General features: G+C 56.4%; 1 protein-coding gene across 2 annotated transcripts; it reads right to left on the bottom strand.

Annotated features, from left to right (window-relative positions):
- Positions 1 to 117: 117 nt before the first annotated feature.
- Positions 118 to 17,992, bottom strand: LOC111155112 (angiomotin like 2). 2 transcript variants are annotated; one of them, XM_022515173.1, is made up of 10 exons: positions 17,889 to 17,992; positions 14,519 to 15,308; positions 11,474 to 11,780; positions 10,327 to 10,471; positions 9,842 to 9,934; positions 5,518 to 5,813; positions 4,414 to 4,721; positions 3,479 to 3,696; positions 2,726 to 2,902; positions 118 to 1,938 (listed from the first exon to the last, which is right to left on the bottom strand). In XM_022515173.1, exons 2-10 carry the CDS (start codon positions 15,250 to 15,252, stop codon positions 1,880 to 1,882), a joined length of 2,337 nt encoding a protein of 778 aa, XP_022370881.1. In that variant the 5' UTR covers positions 15,253 to 15,308; positions 17,889 to 17,992; the 3' UTR covers positions 118 to 1,879. The 2 variants fall into 2 exon arrangements, with proteins under 2 accessions (XP_022370881.1, XP_022370880.1); XM_022515172.1 differs by having other exon boundaries at positions 2,726 to 2,905.
- Positions 17,993 to 22,064: the final 4,072 nt, after the last annotated feature.

Consider the following 22,064-nt stretch of genomic DNA (forward strand, 5'->3'; position numbering starts at 1 on the left):
ACACGGGTGACTCGCCAACTCCCCAACCCTTTCCTTTCCCTCCTTCTGTCCCCACGTAGTCTCTCACTTGGGCAAAGACACCACTTTTAATTTTTTTTTTTTTATTAAAATACTGTTATACCCAGTGGAATGCAGCAGCAGTCCTGGTACAGGGTGGCATAACAAAACAGCCATGTTTACATTTTAAATATTTACGATAACTTAAACATACAGACACACGTCATGGTCTTTGGCAGAAAACGTTCACAGCACAAAAAATACTTTAAAAGAAATACCAAATATTAATCCAAAATATATTAAGTTGTTTTTTTTTCTTTCACAATATTTTTTTGCCATTTTTTCCTCTTCTTTTTCTTGTTGCTTTGTAAACAATGCACATGAACCAAATGTATTTTTCAGCTTTAAAGAAGGGTAGAGGGTTTAAAAAAAATATGCAATTGTCCAGCAAATGCAAATGTTTAAAAAAGAAACTTGAGGAATTATAGGAATAAAAACACATACCGAACCTAACAACAGTAAAGGAAAAAACAAAGATTCAAAGAGAACTAAAAACAGTCAAGACAAACTACTAAACCCCACCAATCGGTCCTCGGGCTGAGCTGGGGGACTCTAAGACCTGAAGTCAAAGTCCCTGCGGCTGGCAGGCTGTCACGTGGACACTTTGCTCTGATTCCGAAATACTGGCCCTGCTTCAGGGCGCTGCTCACCAGTAGCTTGAGGAACCAGCCTCACGGGCGCCATTTTGTGCTGGGGGCTCCATTTAGAGGACGAGTTCAGTCACATCTTGTAGCTCACTGACCAGTTTTTCACCAGCATAGCTCCCTTTCCCAATCCCTCCAGGTGGGAACAAAGACTCTGATGAGAACAAAGCAACTTCTCCAGTTTCCTTCAAGAGAATTGGTGCTGGGATGCCCCCCAGATGTCTGTGTGTGGCGGCTCATTTCATCTGGCTCAGGGTTCATAACCAAACCGACAGAATGTCCCAGGGACAGGAGCTGTGGAGCCATGTCAAGAGGCTGGTAATGGGGGTCCCGTGGGCATTTAAACAAGGCTCAAGGTGGAGGAAGACAGCCAATGTCACGTGGATCAAACAGTATCAAAATCCACGGACCAAGAACTTGAGAAAGGGAGAGAGCTGAGAGGCTAGTCAGCAGTTACAGGAACCGTGGCGGTAGGGACAGGCGAACAGAGAGGACACAGATCCGAAGCGGCATGCTTCAATCTTCTGCTTCACAGGAAAGGGGGGTATGTACAAACTGCACAGCTTATCTCAGTCCACTCAAATGGCCCCTGCCCACTCCAGCTGAGGGGGTGAGGCTGTGGCTTCTTCGGACTAACACCCTCCACAGTGCCCCGAAGATGCAAGTCTCAGTGATCTCAGGGAGGCAGTGAGGAGCTGAGAACAGATGAGGTGGGTAGGGGCCACATTTAGCCACAGGGGAACAGCATGGCCGACTCTGCACTGAACCAGCCCACCTGGGGTCCATGGGTAGCCATCTTGGGAAATCAGTCTCCCAAACCAATATATCCCCTCCCTTCCTGCCTGAGTACCAACTGGGGGTCCAGAGAGGGCTCAGATCCCTTCTGGGTTTCCAGTTTCTACCCCAACAGTCAGCCTGGGAATCCTCATTCTGCGTGGGCTCAGGAGGAGGGATGTGGGGCTGAGAAGCAGGGTCTTCTGCACGCAGGTGTTCTCACGGCTCCCCTCACCCCTGTAGCATCCTTCTTAAGCCCCAGGGCACCAGCCGGTCAATGGGAATGAGTGCCTGGTTTGGGGAAAGCCGGGCAGCAGCAGTTGGGAGGGGCTGCTGGAATGGCTGAGAGCGGCAGAGGGCAGACGAAATGGGGAATGGTTCGGAATCCCCAAGCACTACCTCCTTCAGATCAGTATCTCCACCATGTCTGACAAGTCCTGGACTCTGGATATAGCAACAGAGTCTGGAGAGAGATAAGAGCACAGGCAAACGCCAGTGAGCATCACAAGATGGCCCTTTTAAATCCTGGCACTTTTTCAAGATAGGATCTCCCTTCACCAACGTTGCTTTCCTCAGCAACCGGGTACCCCCACCCCATCCCACTTGACCAACTGAGCACAAGGCTTTGCGCCCCCCAGCTCTCCACCCAGACCGTCAGCGTCCAACGTGGAGGACACATTTATTTATAACTTTAAATTGGTTGGAGGCTCAGAGGGAGGGGGAGCCCTGAGGGAAGGAGGGAGGCTGCAGCATTCTTTCCGCGCCTGTGGTTTTCTGGGACGGTGAGGCGCAGGCCCACACCCGAGGGCTAATGTGAAAGGGAAGAAAACATTTAAAAGGCATCTTCTCAGATATCTCAGTCTTGGACTCTTTTTCAACTAACTCTTCTAACCTGAGATTGCCATCGGGTCACTTGCCAAGCTGCATGATCTTAGATGCTTAGATTGGAAACGAAATATGTAAGGAAGGCTACGAGAGAGGAGACGAAGGGCCTCCCGCACGGCCGCTTTCTTTCTGAACTCGGGATCTGTCTGCGGTCAAGCTTTTCAGTTCCTCCCATCCGTGCATGCCAACAGCCCTCACGTCCACATGGAGGGGGCCACACAGCCCGCTCACCCAGCACTGTGTGCGGCTCCCCGTGGCATGCAGGGAGCCAAGGGGTCTGGGAATGAAGGGCCCCATGCTCCAGCTCACGCCCCAGCGCATCCATAGCCCTGTGCGGCACAGAGGTCCCAGGAAGGGGGACTCACCCAGTGAGGCTGTCCTCTGGCCCCCGCTGTACCCCAGGAGGCTGTCGGGATCCAGTCCGAGGCAAGCGGCGACACTGTCTGGGGGACTGTCAGTCTGGGTGCTCCCGTCTCTGCTCCCGTGTTTGGCATGAGCAGGGAGGGGAGCTGTGGCCACTGGCTCCTCCTCAGGGGCCCGGTCTGCTGGAAAGGCAGGAGGCTGACAGTTATTGCCTCATGAAACTAGTGGTAGCCCCATGAAGGACAGACACCTCAAGTTAACTGTACCCGCTGGGGGCGCGTGGTGGTACGGATTGCTCTTGATTTTCAAGAATTTCGATCAAGATTTGGTGGGTACTCCTGTTTCCCAATAGGAATAACTATCAGGCTGGATTGGTTTCCAAAGCTCTTCAGTGGCAGAAGCGTTCTTAGCGGGTGAAATCTGAGAACCAGCGGGGACTCTTGAACTTCTGTGGCATCCGCTGAGAGAGGAGCGGAGGACCTTGCCTGCAAGGTCCCTCTACACAGGAAGCTCTATTTCTGCTTAGATGGCAGGTGGCTGGGGTCCAACGTGCTGGAATTTATAGGGGTGGGGGCTAGCACATGCCCCCTCACACCAGCAGGACAGCTGTGGGCTGCCAGGTTACCGGAGCCAGTATGGAAGCTGGCTCCCTTGGGTTCAAGGATCGGGAAGCCCTGTCTGAGCCTCAGTTCTGGGAGCAAAGGCCTGACAGCAACCTAGCCCTCTACCTATGCCTCCCACCAGCCTCCTCTCACCTGTAGCCAGCCGGGCAGGGGCATCCACTTGCCGCTCACTAGAGGACAGACCTTGCCAGCTCTGGGTCCCTGCTGCGGCAGCCACGAAGACAGATGGCACAGACTTGGCGGGCCTCAGGGAGCCCTGCATGGTCTTGCCCGGGTCTTTCTTGGAACGCTGCTGAAGGACCTTGATCACTGCATCCTTCTCCAGGATCTGGGCATGGAGCACCTTCAATCTGAGGGGAGAGAGACCACACTCACATGGTCAGACCCGCCAATCCAACGGCCTCCACCCTCCCCACCTCATGAAAGCCGGAGAGAGCCTTCAGAAAGGTCATCACAGATTTGGAATCCGAAGCCCTGAAAACTACCAGGGCACAAGGCACTGGGCCTTTCTTATACCAGCAAAGGCAGGTCAAGGGGTGGGTTGGATTCTTCAGATGACAGCAAGGGCACGACCCTTGCCCTGTGGGGCAATGCCCCAGAGCTGCTGACCATCTAATGGGCTTAGCTGTCGTGCTTGGCCTTAGAGTCGGACATATGTCAAACAGAAATCTTGTGGGGCCTCTGAGGTTGTTTCTGAAGAGAAAATACTAGTTATCCGAAGCCAGGGCCCTAGTCCACCTTCCTTCTGGGGTGGCTCATGGTGTGGACTCCACTAGAAAGTCTTGCTCTCCCGACTACCTGGGGGTGGGAAGAGCAGACAGAGAGGCCAGAGCATTAGATAAGCATCCAACACCTGCACAGCCACGGTCCCCTGGGCAGACCAAGGAGTCGGCTGGTATCTCTGAGAAAGAACACGTGCGTAACGCCTGGTGTGCCAGACCCATGGGAACCGGCCCAGAGGGAGGAGGGACTGCTGAGCCTCATGGGGAGAGGGGTGTTTATCAGGAGCTAGGGGCACGGCAGGGACTGGACAGTGCCAGCCGGACCCTTCAGGGGGCTGGCCCAACCTGCTTTCCATCTCCTGATGCCTGTGGCCCCCGGTGAGCAGGCCCTCGTTGAAGCTGCTGCTGGGCGAAGGCTGGGGGGAGTGTCGGATGAGAGTGGTGTCACGCTGTGCGGCAGCCGTGGCGGCTGCATCCATGGCAAACTGCCTCATGGCACGCTCCTCCAGATACTTCTGCTCCCACTTGGTCATATCCGCCTCGAGCGCCAGGACTTGCTCCTCCTTCTCTCGCAGTTGTTCTGACAGCCGCAGGGCACTGAGCTCTGGGGACCCACCGCTGCCACTGGCACCAGTGGGGGGGCCTGCCTGTCTCTGTGGAGAAGGGAGCACTGTGTTCAAGGGCGGAGGCTGGGGTGCAGCAGCCCCAGGTCCTCACCCCAGGCCCGTAGGCACAGGGGCTTCCTCTGCCCTTCCCAGCTCACCTGCCCCCCCACCCCATCCCATGCCCTGCTGCTACCAAAGAGGAAGCAGGTGCTGTGCCTCCTGACACCCGCGTGGCTGAGGGCGTAGGAAAGATCAGGCCTGCCTCTGCACAGGGGACCCGAGAAAGTATCCTCCACATGGGGAAAGGGGTGCTCTCAATAATCACGCCGTGACAACTGGTGCAGACCAGCGCCCACCTGGGCAGTCCAGGGCCTGTGGTCACTCCAGGGCCTGTGGTCACTCTAGTCCCATGGGAAGGGTCAAGTGGGGAGTGGAGACAGAACTCCATCTGGCTTGTAAACACTAGCATTACTAACACAGCCCAGAGCGAGGATGAAGACTCAGGATCTGGGTTACCACCTGCCCTCTCCAGTCGGGGAGACGCCTGAGAGCTGGCTAGTCTTCCGCAGGGAGGCTCCTGGGCTCTTTCTCCAGAGACCAAGAATGCCAACCCCTGCCGCTGCCAAGGACCCAGGCCCAGGTCCTGAGAGCCCACGGCTGGCACCCGGCCAAGAGGCAAAGCCTCTTCTAAGGCTGGTGGCTGGGAGGAGCTGGGGTGAGGCTGGAGCACAGATGCCCCCTGCTTTCCAGGGGCGCCTCCACCCGGATCTCAGCAGGAGCTCCCCAGATGCCGCCCTCCCCACGCCACCTCCTAGGTCTCGCCACCTTGGGTCTCGGAGCTCACCTGCTGGGCACGTAGGGCCTTGAGCTCCTGCTCCAGACGCGTCCGTAGACGCAGCTCCAGCAGCTCCCGCTTCTCACAGGCCGCCTGCAGCTGCCCCAGGGCCTGCTGCAGCCGCTCCACCTTCTCCACGTAGGCCTGCTTCTTGCGCAGCTCCTCCTCCGCGCGTGCCGCCCGGCCCTGCGCGTTGCTCAGAGCCTGCTCCAGCAGCTCCGCGCGCCTCCGCTGGTCCTCAATGGCGCCGCGCAGCAGGGCCGTCTCCCGCTCCAGCTTCTCCTGCTCCTGCTGCTGCTCGTAGCCTGCAGTGGGGAGGCAGGGGCGCTTGGCCAGGGATGGCAACCACCCCACCTGGTCCCACGGGGCGCCCACCCCATGCCGGGCTCTGCACGGATGGCTCCATGGATGCGTCTGCGTCCGGGCCTCTCCGCAACCCTGGGAGTTAGGCGCGATTGTTACCATTGCCATTTTATGGCGGACGAACAGGTACCGGTGTTTGCGGTTAATAACTGGGCTACGCTGCCTCTGCTGGGACCTACACAGCCTCAAACACTGTCCACCTGCACCTCGTGTCACCATTTCCAAAACACATTCACCCTGTTCCTTGGGCCTCAGGAAGACACTAGAGACTGGCCAGATAGGAACTGTGATAGGAACCCACAGATGAGAGAAGGTGCAGGTGGACTGTGACAGGACCATCCTTCACACGAGAGAAGGAACAGGGAAGAGAGGAACCGCCAGCCGCACCATGGGCCAGGCGCTTACATATCTCATTCCCCTGAAGCCTTCAACTACAGCCCCTCAAGGTAGGATACGTGACCCGCAACATATGGGGGGAAAAACACAGGACTGGTGCTGCTAAAGTGGGGACCCAAGTCAGCCTGGCCTCCCAAGGACCAGGCTGCTTCTGGCTGTGGCGGGAGGCCCCCAGGCCCAGAGGCCTCTCAAAGCGGGCTCCAGGACTCATTCCATGGACCCAGAGACCCCCAGAATAAGGCTACATTTCCCTCCTTGGTTTGGGGGACCACTGAGATGTCGGCGGACGGGCTCATAATGAATGTAAACTTCGTGGCACAATCAAAATGACTATGGTCTGAAGATTTGCGTCTAAGCTCCTAGCTAGCCCAACTTTTAAATAGGGGTTTTGTTTTTTGTTTTTTTTTTTTTTTGCTTGCTGGGAGAACTCTGCTTAGGGACCCACTTCACACTGTGGGGCCAACCAAGGCCCAAGCCAGACCATGAAGTCCTCCAGCTGATGCTCTAGGTCTAAATTCACCTCCCACCTGCCCGCCCTCTGACAGTCCAGCCCGCTCCCCCCGCTCCCAAAGAGGGTGTCGGCTGCTTGTCTTGTTGGAGGGTAGAAGGGGATGGATGGGCTGTAGGGCCTGCCTGATGAACTCCGAGGCACTGTCTCTAGAGTGTGCTCTATCACAGTACAGTGGGATTTTCTGCTGTAATCAAATTGTTCCACCCTGTTCCAACAGTGCCGTAGCCACTAGGCTCTTGTGGCTACTGACTGAGCACTTACAATATGGCTAGTGGGAGGAAGGAACGGAATTTTTAATTTTATCCCATTTTATTTAATTTTAGTCTTTGGGCCACATGTAGCGAAGTACCTACCACAGGGGACAGGTTCTGAATAGAAGAGTGAAGGCTTGGGACCTGGGCAGGCCAAGGGAAGATTCACTTACTTAGGGCCCTAGGACTGGAGGAGGACACAGGCAACCTAGGCCAGCTCTGGCTCAATGTGGAATTTTTCAAGGCTGGTGGGTCCAGGCTGGCCTTACTACTTGGTGTGGAGGGAAAAGATGAGGAAGCTCAGGAATACTGAAGCAGAGGCATCCACAGTGGGCTGACTTAGCATCTAAGGAACGTGATGGAGAGGCCGGCAGAGAGAGTACATTGTGGATTTGGGCCTAGAAGCGATGATCCCTTCCTGTATGTGCTCCAAGGGCCCACAGCCCACAGGGCTTACAGGAAGCAGCCTCTCCTCCCAGTCTTTACAACTGCCCCATATTCTAGCCCCAGAACCTGAGGCTCAGGTGAGAAGAAAATGCTCAAGGTGGACAGAGCTAAGAGAGCTGGGCCTCAGAACTCAAGGCAGATCCCCAGAGAGGGCAGGTCCAGACCAGAGCAGTCAAAGTGGGGGTGGGGTGTGTGGGGGGGGTCTGTACCAAAAGTAGGTGACATTGGTGACAGTGATCACACTTTCCTACTACTGCTGACTGACCCCAGAAAAAAGGTGAGGTCAACCAGAGACATTTTCCCTGGGAGTTTTAGGTTTTCTCCATGCGTATTAAGGAACAAGGAAGAGCTGCTTCACTTTCCTTAGTCCTTGGGGAGGGGTGGGGGGACCCAGCCTCTGTTTCCCCGCAGCTTCCTGCTGCCTTGCACAACCTCTAAGGCCCTTCTAGGGGCCATCCCTAGCCACCAGGATGGAACCACAGGCTTCTCTTATCTGTCGGGGAGGAGAGCTCCTATGAGGGGGGGGGGGGGGACACGGGGACGGGGACACAAGTTGGGAGATGGGGAGGGGGAGACAAGTTGGGAGATGGGACGGGGCCAAGGGCAGGCAGAAGGGGGATTCGCCTTCTGCCCTGGAGAAAGCCACTGGCTGGGGCCCACCAGCTCTCTCGCCCTGTCCCTTTCTTTGTCCCAGTGGCTCAGGCAGGGGAGGGAGCGTCGGGGGGCGGGGGGGGGGGCAGGCCCAGAGCGGAACAGCCCAGCGGCTCAGGAATGCCAGGCATCCAGGTCACCCGCGGCTGCGAGATAAACGGCTCCAGCGAGGAGCCAAGAACAGCCTGGTGCTTGCTCCCCAGGGAGCGGAAACGCCTCCAGGCCAGCCTCCCGCACTTTGCCTCTCCTCTGCTGGCTCCCAGAAATCTGTCTAGCGACTTCCTTTCTGCGGCAGTGTGAGACCCCAAAGCCTACCCTCTCCTCCAGGAGGCCCCCATTCTGCCTCCTGCTAGTAAACCATCCCCCAAGACTCCCAAGGGCTACACCAAGGGCTGCCCCCACCATCACCTCCCTCCCAGGCACCCAAAGTCATTGCCACCTAGCTCAGCTCAGTATGGCCTAGCTTACCTCCTGCTCCACCCCAACCCCTAATCCCTTCAGGGTCGTGTCCCCCCACTTGCTGTCCTGGGCAGCCCTATCTGGGGCTCTGAGCCCTCCATGCAGAAGAAGGAGGTGCTGTCAGCCAGAGCTCAGTCCTCAAGCTGCTCCCTGACTTCTGGACGCCCCATTCTATCCAGACCCCTCACATACAGTAGGCTTTCTCAAAGCCACCCTCACCAGGACACCAGCCACCCCCATTCCATTTCTCTGCAAAAGCCCGAACACCATTACAGCACAGTAGGAACTTACTGCCTCTGTCTCTTCTGACTGGTAGTGCTTCTTCCTGCTGCCAAGCTTCCTTTAGTCCCACTCTATGTACCTCCCCGAGCCATCCCACTGCCTCTTCCCCTGTGGGCAGGTCTCTGTCCCTGCCATCCCCACAAAGCCTCTCTCAGGCCAGTGGGAACTTCCCACTCACTAGTCTCCAAGGCCAGGGGCACCTTTGTTACCTTACATCTGTGGTTAGAAGACCTTGCTTCCTTCTCAAGCTCAGCCCCTCTCGCTTGACCCCCCCCCCAGCCTGGTGCCATCCAGTACCTGCTCCCACCCTCTGCCCAGTTCCTGAGAGGGGCTTAGCATGGTTCTGCTAATGACCAAGTGACTGACTGAATAGACCAGTCAATACTGAATTCATCCACTCTCTTCCAGAAGCCTTCCACCACCCCTCTTAGAAGGGCTTCCTAAACCCCTTCCTCAGCATGGTTAAGCTCCAGGAACCCACTGTGGGTTGTCTGCAGGGACCCTTACCTGGCCACCTTGTTATGGCCGAGTTGCACCATCCTCCCCAGCTTCTCACATTCCAGCTGGGCACCCCTAACCTTCCCGCGCCTAGAACTCCCTGGGGAACTCAACATTCCTTCTCTCTGCTGCCACTTGCCTCCAGGGCTATCTGGCCTCCCCCATTGCCCACTGCACCTCTAGTTCTGAAGGATACTGTACCGACACAGCAGCACAGTTCAGCAAATCACTGCACCTCAGTGTCCCTCTGCTAGCCACTCATCTCTCCAATAAATACAGAACATCATCTTATCTTTGGAAGCCACCACTCCCAGCTGAGACACCGCAGTGCCCGGTACATAGTGGGCATTCTGGAATCCTGTGTTCGAAGCACTGCTTTGCCAGGTGGGAGGGCCAGTCCTCTGTGTCCACAGTCACTGCCACAGTCTCCCCACGCACTTATCTGTGCGGGCCTCTAAGTGGGACCCCCACTCACTCTGAGCAAGCAGCTTGGCCACCATGTCCTGACTTCCTGCCTGGGCCTCCTGGGTCTTGGTTGCTAGACGGCGATTTGCAGATTCCAATCTCTCTGTTTCAAATGAAGGAAAAAATGTTTTAAGGAAAGATGTTGGGAGTATCAGGTGAAGCTGCCTGCCCGGGTGTCCCCTGGGGTCCTGGGTGTGGGGCTGCACCCTCCAAACCAGGGACGGGCTGGTAGGGAACCCCTGGGTGCGCTCTGAGCCAAGTGAGGAGGGAGACTCTGGGCACATCAGTGAGGGTTCCGCGAGAGGCTCCAAGGCACAGAACAGACACAAGCACCCCCCTGTCAAGGTGGCTCCCAGGAGTTCCAAGCTGGCCCCCTGTGAGCCAGTTTACACTTATTTTTGCAGAAGGCAGAGATTCTCCATTCTTCCCTAGACCAGAGCAATCAGGGCCTCCACAGATGCTCGCCAGCCCCTCACCCTGGGTGCTCTCTCTCACCTCTAAGATCCCTGTTGAAGTCCTGCAGCCTCCTCATTTCACTGTCCATTTTGTTCCTCATGGTCTTCTCCAGGGCCTCCCGCTTAGAAGAGGCTCTCGTCAGGCTCTCGTGGGCCTCGGAGAGCCGCTGGATTTCACCTTCCAGCTGCAAGAGGCAGACAGGAGAGCTGAAGGAAGGGGACAGATCCCAGACAGTGTGTGGCCTCAGGGTCCCCTCCACAGGCCCAGGCTGCTCTGCTACACCATCATAAAGGGTGAGTGAGAAGAAGATAAAAGGCGACGGCAAAAAAAAAAAAAAATCCAGGGGGCTATAGTGAGATGTTCAGAAGCCCAAATCCGATACTAGAACCAGCAAGCAAGGGTCCCCGCAATTGTGCCAATGCTGAGTGAACCCAGCCAGGTTCTCTGGAAGAGGCTGCCTTGGACTGACCCAACACAGCTTCCCTGCGCCCAGTGGTCCAGAAGGAAGTATTTTACTTTTGGTCAGTTTCTACTGAGAGTCTGAGCCCCGTGGGATAGGACTGGGCACAGAAAGACTCCAGCCATGTTCTGGGAGTTTTGAGCTAGCTGGGACACCACAGGAGGCCAGAGGCCACCTGTCAAAGCTGAATGCACAGCAGGTAAACCTTCATGAAAGAAGGGGTCACTAGCCCCCAGCCTCAGTTGCCTGTGGCCGGAGTATTTCTTCCTGTGGCCATCACCCTCTGCTGCAGAGGGCCAGCCTGGCCCCAGCGGCCCCTCCCACTTGGCTGCGGGCAGGTTCCGCACGTGCTCCAAGCCCTGCTCCAAGCTCGGCTGGGATTCCAATAAGTAGCTCGTTTTTTCCAAGAGGAGGGGCTTTCTCTGGGGCCAGGGCTGGCCTAGAACAGACTTGCTGTTGTGTGGGGGACACAAAGGGCTCTCTGTGGGAGGTGTCCGCAGGAGGGGGTGTGTGTAGGGGAAGGGCGTGCAGGGAGCTGGTGAATGGGCTCTTTTTATCATTGCTGGGCAGCAACTGCTCACACTCCAGGGCTGCTCTGCTGGCCTCAAGGTTGCTCCCCAGCTGTCTAGAGTCAGCGAGGGAGGGCATGGGAAGGACGAAGGGGTGGGCAGCAGCTCCCCTGCCCCTGACCATGTCCCTCTCTTCTGAGGTCCCAGTGGGGCCTACCTTCTCAATGCGGCCAGCCTTCTCTGTTGAGCTCTCCAGCTCCCTCTGCAGCCTCTCATTGTCCCTCTGCAGCCTGGCATTGTCCCTCAGCAAGGTCTCCAGCTGGGCCAGGTGGGCGCTGCCCGAGGTGGCAGAGGGGGCCTGGGTACTTGCTGGCCCCTCCATCTCAGGTGGACCGAGAGAGCCTAGGGGGCCATGGCTGAGAGCAGCTGGGTGTGGGGGCAGAGGGGGCTCCTGGGGCTGCTGTAAGTACTGGTACTGCTGTTGCTGCTGGAGGAACACGGGGGGCACCTGGGCCTGCAGGATCCTGGGGAGCAGAAAAGACAGTGTTCAGAGACGGCACAGACCCCTGTGGCTCCCACCCAAGCGGCCCTGAGTAGGCCCAGCCCTCCTGGCATACGAGAGAGGCTCCACACGACATCAGGCAGTGACCAGCGGGGAAGGCCTTTTCCCCATGGTGTCTACCCTAGACCATTAAGGGAGTCTAGCAGGGGTTAACATCAGGATGCTGTGTCACACCTAGCATCACTGTTGGCTGGGACCTTACGAGCATCCAGCAGATAAATAAGGCATCTTAAGCATTGCGCACTTGGCCTTTCTAATTCACAGAAGGTTCTTTTTGGGTCTGGAGGCCACATTGATCGTGACTGAGCACACAGCCTCCCAGGCCCCTGGGCCGCTTGATGGCTGGACCCCAGGAGCTACCCCTGTGTCTGTCTGTTCTAAGCCTCTCACACCAGCACGTGCCAGTTCGGCACAACCACGTTTTTCTCCCTATTTCGGGTCCCGTCACCCATCGCAGAAACATTTTTTGAATACTGTGGCTAAGAGCAGAGTGGTGAGATGGATGTCTGGGGAAGCAGTCTACAAAATCGGCATTCAAGTCTCTGGGGTGCTGGCATGCCTCTGCTCCTCACGAGGGTTAGCATTCCCAGCCTCAAGGGGTTGGCCAGGCCTACACAAAGCCTGGCAGGATCCTGGGCCTACAGCACGTGTTCCCACCATGGAGGCCCAGCCTCTATCTCTCCCAGAGGTAACTGCAGCGTCTTGTCTGTTTAAAGAGTAAATGTGACCCACACACTGGTTTTCTTAGGCATAGGGGCTACCTCTGGACAACCGTGATAGCCCGAGTTTAAAGAAGATGTTCCACTGGCCTCTAACAATGCTGTAATGTCACTCTCAGAGCCCCATTAAAGGAAGGAGCAAAGAGCAAGAGGCATGGGGTGAAGCCTGGTCACAGGGCCTTTCTGGGGCCTTGGAACTCCAAGTGTAAAAGAACAGACTGCCTCCATCACACCAGGAATTTTCCAAGTCCCAGACGCTCCGTGAGAGTTGGATGCCACTCGTGGATCCATCACCTCAGTGCTCATGCCTTCCTCCGCCATTACCTCCCCTCCCCTGCTTCCCTGAGGATCCTAGGCTAGAAGAAAAGTCCCTGCCCCAGGTTCCCAATGAACAGTCCTTATGTGATCAGCTGAAAGGAGAGGCTAGACAGATCTATTTCTCTCCCTGCTTAAGGTAGAGCTTCCAGTGAGAGCTGAACAGAGGGTCCCCACAGGAATGTGCAAACTCTCCTTGCACTGCTAAATGTGGCGTTCTTGGGGTTGCTTTCTCCCCCCTGCACTGGGCCAGGCAGACACAACTGGCATTCTTTGTGGATGACTTAGCTCTGAGAAAGAATAGAGTCTCCTTTCCCTTCACACTTGCTCTCCCTTCCCCTATTCTGCCCCCCCTCCCTTTTTTGTTCTCCTGTGGTCTACTTCCTTTCCACGATATTATCTTTTCCTGACAGGATTCAGTAAGGCTGTTCCAGAAGAAGAAACCCACGACTCAGCTTCCGAAACTCTCCCTGACCAAGCTCTGAGAAAGGAGCTAAGGTGGCGGGGGTTTGGGGGGGCTGGGCACGAAAGGTGAAGGTTGGAGAAAACCCACAAGGCTCCATCCTCTACTCCTCCATACCAACACCATGGCGTCACTCATTTCTCAAGAGCAAGGAAAGGCATCTATCCCAGGAAAAGGCCAAATGGTGGGAAAGTGGGTGACTAAATGAAGACTCAGCAAGCATGATGAGAACCAGAATTCATTCTTGAGCCTTCCAGAAGAAAGGAGGCTGCGAATCCTCTGGCCCCTCTGGTGGGGTTTCCTAGACCAGCACGCGGGGAAATGCAGTGTGTGAATGGAGCAGTGTGTGTCCGCTTCTCAGAAGGTGCTGGGCCAACGGAGAATCCGGGGGCAGAGCCCCGTTCCTAGGAACCATTATTTCTGCAAACTGTCTGGGCTTTCTGCCTCCTCCTGGTCTCTTGCTTCCATTCTTGCCCCTCCAAATCCATTCTCTCTACCTGCAGCCCCAGGGACCTTTTGAAAGAGGGAAGCCAAATCGCATCCTCTAACGGCATCCCTTCACACTCAGAATCAAACTCTGCATTCCCCAGCAGCCTTTTCCCAGTGTCCCAGAAAGGGGCTCGTCTGGACCTCAAGTCCTCTGCCTCAAGGGGCTCCAGCCACCTGGGGCACATAGGGAAACAGGAAAGGAAATGCAGAGTAGCAAGTGGTCAGCTCCTGCCTGGGTGTAGGATAGGGGGAGGTCTCTAAGGAGGCCACCTGGCCCTTCCTGCCTCCAGTAAGGAGTGCCTCCCACTAATCACAGAAAGCAGACTGTCCACTTGGTCTTAAACATCTCCGGGGAAGGAGGTCTCACCTTTTTCTCACTTAGCTTGGAAACAGTTTGGCAATGATTCCCAGCCCTTGTCTTGAGCAAGTTCTTTCAAAAACCTAACCTTTACCCTGCTGCTGTAACTGGTACCCCCTGGAAACTCTAGTTACTTGATAGCTAATCACACAACGGCATCCATCTCCAAATTAAAGCAAAAGACACCACTAAGTTCTCCTGTGATCTGGGCTACGTCCTACTCTCTCTTCCAGGAATCAGCCCCTCCTTGGGAAGGAGAGGGGTACTGGTGGCCTTCCTCTGGGGCTTGCCAGCCTTGGCACAAGGTATCGTCTGGAAGAAAGTCAAGAGCTTGAAAGATCAGGGTGAGCAGTTACCTGACTTCAGCATGCTGGAAGTGTGGGCTTCCGCGGGTGCGGTACCGTGGGTCGGTGACAGCAGTGGCAGTCTCATGAGCTAGCATAACGTGGGGGTACTGAGGTGGAGGTCCACGGGGCTCTGGGCCCTCGGCTGGGAGGGGCCTGGACGCGGGGCCCTGCTGACTGCGGGCCAGCTGCGGGAAGCTGTGGGAGGAGCTCATGTGGCTGGGGGCCCGGGCACCGTTCCTCTCCAGGGACAGCTGAAGGAGCCGCTCACTCAAGGAGCGCACATGCCCGTGGCGCAGCTCCCGCAGGGCCTCGTCCTGACTCCGATGGGCTCCTGGGGCCCCTCGGGGATCCCGGTCCCCCACATGCGGCCGGGGACCCGCCTGCTGGGCTGCATAGTACTGGGAGTGGGCTTTGGCCTCTTCATAGGTGGGCAGCTCCTCACCCTTGCTGGGCTGCGGGCACAGCCGGTAGAGGGTGTTCTCTGCCAGGTGGGTCTCACCGCCCTGGTGCTCCTGGCCCTGGGGCTCCTGCCTGGTGGCTTGCTGCAGCACCTGAGCGTCCTCGGGTGCCAAGACCTCCGCGGAGGCTTGGGGGCTACCCGTGCCCCCGGCCCCTGCCCCACCCCGCAGGGCCTGCTGTTGGATGGCCAGCAGCGTGCGCGTCTCCGTCAGGTTGCCATAGCGCAGCTGCTCCTGGATGAGGCGGTGTAGGACTGTCCCGGAGGAGTCTTCCAGCGTCCTCATGCTTCCTTGGCTGCCACACACCCGCTGGCGGCTCGTGGCACCTCACCCCAGGGCACCTGGGAGGAGAGAAAGAAGAGCAATGAGGGGCAGCACGCAGGAAAGAGCAAGGCTGTGGAGGGTCACCCAAGCCTGGGCTCAGCTGCCAATGCTGCCACCTACTGATGAAGGCAAGTGACCTAACCTGCGAGACTCAGTTTCTCCACTGGAAAAATGAAAGAGTAATGCTTGCCTGGTGGAGTTGAAAATTAAATAAGCCAAGAGCTGCCAAGCTCCTGGTGCACTGTAAATCCTTGGCAGAGGACTGCCATTACAGTCCTATTCGCGGAGACTTACTAGGCCCAAAGAAAGACCCCAGTAACTTTGAAGGCAGTCTATCACCCAGGAACCACAGCCTCCTGCAGTCAGCTTCCCAATGAAAAGGCTGATGAGAGACCTCAGCGTAGGGGTAGATCAGCTATAACCACTAAGCACACCAGTCCAGGGTTAGAGAGGGTCCCAGCTTCTTGGCACCTGGTGAAGAATCAGTCCAGCCTAGTAGAAGCCCTGGGCAAACAGTCCCTACGTCCCTCTAGAATGTAGCACTCCTGAGCCCTAGCCTTGGCATGGTTAACTCATCACCCTTTACCCCCTTTCCCACGCTGTGCCCTCCCTGTCATGGCATGACCTTGGCAGTCACTCTGCAAGGTGAACGGGAAGAAGGGACAAAATTCATCTGGTTTGGTGAATAAGGGATGAGAGAAGACAGGCTAGCTACCAAAGGACCATGGTTTTGTGAAATGAGGCAAAAAGAGGCCACGCATCAAGGTTTATGGGCCAGTCACACAGTCTGTGTGCGGACAACAAATGCCTGGGTGCACTCGGAAAGACAAAGGATGGCACCATGTCTTTGATTTTTGACCGTCCGACCGATGTGTACACACACACACACACACACACACACACACACACACACCTGCTACTTAGAAAAAGACCTGGATGGTCCTCTGCCACATTGTGGGGGTGGGCACTGGGCATCTTGACATCACTAACACCCATCTGAGCCAACTGGAGGAGTAAGGGAGCAAGGGAGAGGCTCCTGGTTGCTGGGGCTGGGAGCCTGCAGCGCAGGGCATGTGTCCTGAGGAAGGGATTCTCTTCTGAGCTTGGGCTCTCAGTGGCTCAGGTCCTGGAAAACTGCCCGCCTCACTGGGCTTCCTTCCCACAGCCTCCTCCAACACAAACCTCCAAAGGAGATTTGGGGAAAACCAAACAAAACCCACATCTCCATAGGTCCTTATTTATGGGGAGAGGGGAGTGGGAAGAACATGGCCCCTCCCCTGCCTCAAAAGTAGCCCCAGGGCCCCACTGCATTTTGGATTTGGGAGGCTGGCACTCCTTCCTCCTGGCGGCCCAGAAAGGAGGAGACGGAGTGGAGTCTGGAAGGCATCTCTGTCCCCATCCTTCCCGGCACTCAATCACGCTGTCCCCTCTCCCTACACACAGTAGGTGTGGAGATCCAAGACTCCAGAGTTGCCAGAGGCAAAACAAACCGGAATCAATTCACCCTAGAGTTTCATCCACGGGGCATTTTCTAAAAAAAAAGTAAAATAAAAAAAAATATTCAGTTTGGGCTGACTCCCGCTGAGATCGAAGAGGGGGGTGGGGTGTACCGAATGCAGAGTTTCCTGGACAGATTCCTAGTCTCCTCCCCGCAGCAATGTGCCTGGGAGCGGGGAACACCTCCCCGGCCTCTCAGCGGAGTCTGTCCCCGTCAGACCCCTCGGATGCACATTTTTTCAGCTGAGCCGTAGTTAAATCTGGGACCACGACCCCAGCCATGCACCTTTGGTGCACCAGCGCACCCAACTCCCTGAACACCCCACCTCTTTTCCTAAGTAAGCACACAACTCCGGCTCTCGCTGGCCTAAGGAACCCAAAGCGAAAGTCTCAAAGTCAGACTGAAAACCCAGCCAGGATCCAGCCCTACCCGGACTCCAAGCCGACCACGAACACCCGGAGGCCGCCGGGGCGCTTAGAGCGAGCAGGCGAGGGTAGCCGGTAGCCCACTGAGTTCTTTAAGCTTTGCGGGTCCGCTTCCCTCCCAGCCTCCCAAGCCCTCTTTGTTTTCCAAATGCTCCAACGCTGACGTCACCGGGCTGGACGGCCGGCTGCATTCTTTCTAAGTGAGAGCCATTCCGCGGCTCCAGAGAGGATTTTCCAAGGAAGACAAAAAGGAATTCTTGGACTAGTTGGGGGCAAAGACACCTGTAATTCCCACCCAACCAATTCAACCCCAGGGCCCTGCAACTTGAACTCGGAGCCGCGCCTCCTGCCCTGTTCGGCGCCCCTCTCCCAGGCCCACGACCCACAAGAGGGGACCCCGCTCTCCCCAAAGGCTGCCCCCCTGCCCCCGCCCCAAGGGACCGGCGCGCCAGCGACAGCCCCGGACCCAGGCACGCTGCGAGGGGCCGGCAGCGAGGAACGGCTCAGGGCCGCCTCCGCGGCTTCTTCGAAAGGGCTCACTTCACCCAGGGGACGCTCGGTACGTCGGGCTCCCGCTCCCGGAAAAGGGCGGGCTGCACGGAGTCTCTGGCTTCGGCTGGACGCGTCTCCCCGGGCCCGCGCGCTCCCCGAAGCGCCCGAGCCGCCTTCCTTACCGCTGTGGCCCGCAGGTGCTCGGCGTAGTCAGACCCGACGACCCGGCCCGGCCCGCCCGGCCCGGCTCGGCTCGGCTCGGCAGCGGAGGTGTGCACTCGGCGGTGGCGCCGACGCTCTGGCCGCTCGGGCCCCAGCGCGCAGCCCCAGGGTCGGCCCGCGCCGGAGGCGGCTGCTATGCCAGGAATGTGAGAGTTTCAGGTTCCCCCTCGGGATCAAAGCGAACCACAAATAACCTCTCAGCGCGCCGCCCTCCTACGCCCTCCGCCTCCTCCCGCTCCCTCCTCCCGGCCCCCGCCTTCCTCTCGGGAGGCGGCGCTGCGGGCTGGGCCTGGAGCTCCCTTCCCGGGCAGCCCAGAGCCCTCTAAGGACGCCTTACACCTCTCCCGCCTCCACACCCCACCGCCACGCTTTGCCTTCCGGGCTGCTGCGGACGAATTCATCTCCTCGGCCATTACCGTCCCGCAAACCCGTCTCCGCCTTCCACCCACTCTTTCATCCCTGTGCGCGGACAGGGACACCCGAAGCTGGACAATCGTGTGTCCCTGAGGGGTTCTGGGTTTTGCTGCGGCGGAGGGGTTCGGGGAATGTGTGCGTGTGCGTGTGCGTGTGCGTGTGCGTGTGTGTCTGTGCGCGCGCGCAATGTGACTGCAATGATGTCCATACCTGCCTGGCTTGACCCTAACCCCCGCTCCTGGTGAAGAGAAGCCGCTTCCAGCTCTATCTCTTCCCTAACCCCTACTGTTTTCACTGCCAGCGGCAACCTTTGAATTGCCCTGTTATTGTTTACAAACACCTTCACCAGCTCTTTTGGGGCCTGTCTCCACAGGAAGTGTGAATCTGGGTTGAAAATCTTCCGGTTAATTTGATCCACCTAACCCACTGAATCACCCGCCGCCAGGCGCTCTGTCCAACTCTTCCGGAAAAGGGACTAATGGGCACCCCGAAATTTACGCAGGGCGCACGGTTTGCCACCACCCGCTTTTCGCCTCGTCATCCGGGTCAGCCCTCCTAAATCATCGTCCCAGGGAATTCTGTTATCCTTTCTGTGTTATACAGGAGGAAGCCAAGACTCAGGGAGGTTAATTAGCTTGATACAGAGCAGAAGCGATGAAGCCAGGTAACCACTGGCTGCTATTTTTCATTCTCAAAACCCTTCCGTTGCCACCAGGATCCAGGCTCCCTATAGAGGGACAGGACAGACCCTGTGAGACCAAAAAAGGGGCTCCATTCCAGTCTCTTCTTCATTTACCCCAACACTTCTGCCAGTCAGGGGCCTTCCTTGTTGTCTACCTCTGTTGCTCCTGGTATTCTTCTTCTGGGTGGAGTGCTTTCCTCTGCCCTTCTGACCCTCACTACCCCCCAGTCCCCTGAGCTGGTCCATCCATGTTGGTACACACCTTTTCAGACACACTCTCCCCACCTGCCCTCACCCCCTGTCCCCACCTGCCTTTCTCCTCCATGACCACAGTTCAGGGTGCCATTCCTGAGCCCTGACCACACTGGGCCTCCCGCCGTCTGCATGGGGGACTCAGGCCTGTCCACTGAGAGAATCAAAGGCTGAGTCCTACCCCCCCCACCCCGCCACCTCACCCCAGTAGGGTCCTCTTTCCCTCACCATGGAGTTTACAAGTCCCAGATCTGGTGGAGAGACCCAGGACAAGAAAACTTTGTTAAGTTCAAAGAGCTATTTACTAGCCAGGGACATTGTTAATTTTTAATAAATCCCTCCCTGACAATGTGTGTATGTGTGTGTGATTTACTTGTTAGCCAAATAATTGCATCACAAATAATGATTGGCTCCGAGACAAAAGAGAAAATAAGTCACTTATGCCAGGCTAAGGGATATTTGGCCTTCCAAGGACCACCTCACAAAGAGAAGCTAAGGCCATAATGCCACTGTCCCAACTGGATACACTTGGTAGAAATTTTAGAAATGAAAAGGAAGAGAGAAGAAGAGGTTGCCAGATGGCCTTACCCTGTGGACAGCATTCTTCTTGGAGATACTTGGTGGAGGTATGAGAGTAGGCGGGGATATGCTGCACTCTGGGGTTGCAAAATCAGGGGAAAGGTCATATGGTAAAGTCCCATCTTTCAGGGACATTTCGGGGAGCACCTGACAAAACGCTTGACAAACACTTTTGAGATGGTTGCAGAAAGGGGCTGCTCAAGGCGGTTAGGGTCAAGGAAGTACATCTTGGAGAGGGTAAGCCTGCTGGAGACCTAAACGCACCTCCATGGGTACTCATCTCTGTGTCCCAGAGCAATAGGAGTGGGGAGGAGTCCCAAAACCTGGGTAGGAAATTTACACACATTTCCTCTTCTTCTTCCTCGTCTTCGCCTTCCTCTTTCTCTCCTTCTCCTCCTTCTTTTCCTTCTCCTTTTCTCCTCTTCTCTGTGAGCAGGTTGGAGGGCAGGGCCTCCCAGGCAGGGCAGAGCCAGGGGCCTTGGTGAAGCCTGCCTGAGCTGGTTGCCACACTGGCTGTGCAAGTGGTTGGGTGAAAGGGTCACCCCAGCTCGGAAGTGCCAGAGGCAGGTGTGCGCAGGTAGGCACTGGGTTGGCAAGCCGGCTAGTATGTACATCTTCACTCACAGGAGGGGAAGAGGGGCTTGCCTAGTGAGCCGGTGCTTTTTCCTCCCAGCCTTGTCCCTCTCCACCTTTCTTGTCCCCTTCTCTCTTATACCTCTCTCCCTGCAGTTAACAATTCTTCCCAGATGACAGTGTGGCTGGCTAGGTCTGGAATCTTGCCCATGAAAGATGCAGAGGTGACCCAGTTCTCAGAGTAAGCCGGTCTTTATGCCTTTGCTCTGGAGAGTTCAGCTCCTAGGGGTGTGGTTGCATCATAGGTGTGTACAGGGCTTAGCAAGGGATCCTTCTTAGCCTAGACCTGGGCTCAGGCTTGGGTCTGTATCTGTGATACAGCCTCAGTCTGGCATTGCATCCTGCTGTACCAAACAGGAACAGGAAGTAAGGTTTTGAGCTGAGCTCTAATGGCCATGGAGCTGGGAAGAGAATGGTCCCCTTATTTCCCAAATGGTTGATCGGTGGAGGAGGGGCTCCAGGGCCCAGGTGGCAACATCAAAGGAAGACTCTGGTAGTTGTGAATTCTCCCTTTCAGCCTCCCCTGGACACCTCCTTTGGCAGTTTATGGGAAACAGGAAGCCCACCAGAATCTGGAGCAGGTAGCAAATTCACAGGAAGAACCTAAACATTGGGGTGGGAGTTCCAGTGCTCCAGTTCCAGGAGCCAAGCTAGAGCCTTCTTCTCTTTGTTCTTCTGCATTCCCCCTTCTCTATGTCTTCTCCCATCCAGGTTTTTTCCCCCAATCCTCTCCTACCATCTACTACCTCTCCTACTTCTCCTTTCCCTTCCATTCTAGGAGTCAGGTCCAGAATTTCCATCAGGTTTGGGTGGCCTCACAGAGTCTTTGTGTTTGGGTGATTAATTCCTCCAGACTCAGAGAATCAGTGAAATTAATCAGTGAAATTAAGCCCCACAATGGTTGAGGTTAGAGAGTACTGTCCTCCTCCTAATGGAGGAGGCCTGACTTTCCACATGTCACTTGAGCCCCTAGTCTTCCTCTGTGACCCTTGACTTCTGATGTTCCTGCAGGTCCAAGGCTGGGAGGATTCCTGAAGGTGGTACGGTCCCACACTGGGGAGGGAGCTATGAACACTGCTCTCATTTCCTCCCCTTGCTCTGGGGCTATAACAGCCCAGAACCTCAACAGTCCTTCGTCCTGTGAATAAGCAGATGAACTGCAGGAGTCACGCTGGGGTTGGGGATCTAAGAACTGACACACTCAAGGCATTAAAGATGGGGAGATCATACCCGAAACATTGATGTGACCCCAGATACCTGGCTTTTCTGGAAAGCTACCTTGTACTGAGTGGGTACTAGTTTGGTTGGAAAAACCCTCTCTGTTCAACAACATGCTGCGGGGCATGTAACCGACACCTCCCCCCCACCCCACCAGCTTGCAGGGTCCTGGTAGAAAACAGCCCAGGGCTGGTTTCTGTGGCCCTTGGGGCAGGGCCAGTGTGATGAAAGGGTGCCCCCTAGCGAACCTCCTCTCCAGCTGCTTCAGTCAGCTCCTCCGAGGGCTCCCAAGGTGAGTCTTGGGTACCTGAGAAGGGTCGAGAGTGGGGGTTGTTTGGAACAGGGTTTCATGCAGGGG

This window comes from Enhydra lutris, unplaced genomic scaffold, assembly GCF_002288905.1.
Source record: "Enhydra lutris kenyoni isolate GAN:26980312 unplaced genomic scaffold, ASM228890v2 scaffoldscaffold39, whole genome shotgun sequence".
Classification (NCBI taxonomy): Eukaryota; Metazoa; Chordata; class Mammalia; order Carnivora; family Mustelidae; genus Enhydra; species Enhydra lutris.

Bases quoted from the DNA above. Each gene is read 5' to 3' on its own strand.
- LOC111155112 (XM_022515172.1), bottom strand. From the start codon at position 15,252: ATGAGGACGCTGGAAGACTCCTCCGGGACAGTCCTACACCGCCTCATC. The intron at 11,781-14,518 runs GTAACTGCTCAC...TCTGCTCCCCAG, and splicing joins TTCCAGCATGCTGAAGTCAG to GATCCTGCAGGCCCAGGTGC. The intron at 1,939-2,725 runs GTGAGTCCCCCT...ATCTCTCTCCAG, and splicing joins CCAGAGGACAGCCTCACTGG to ACTCTGTTGCTATATCCAGA.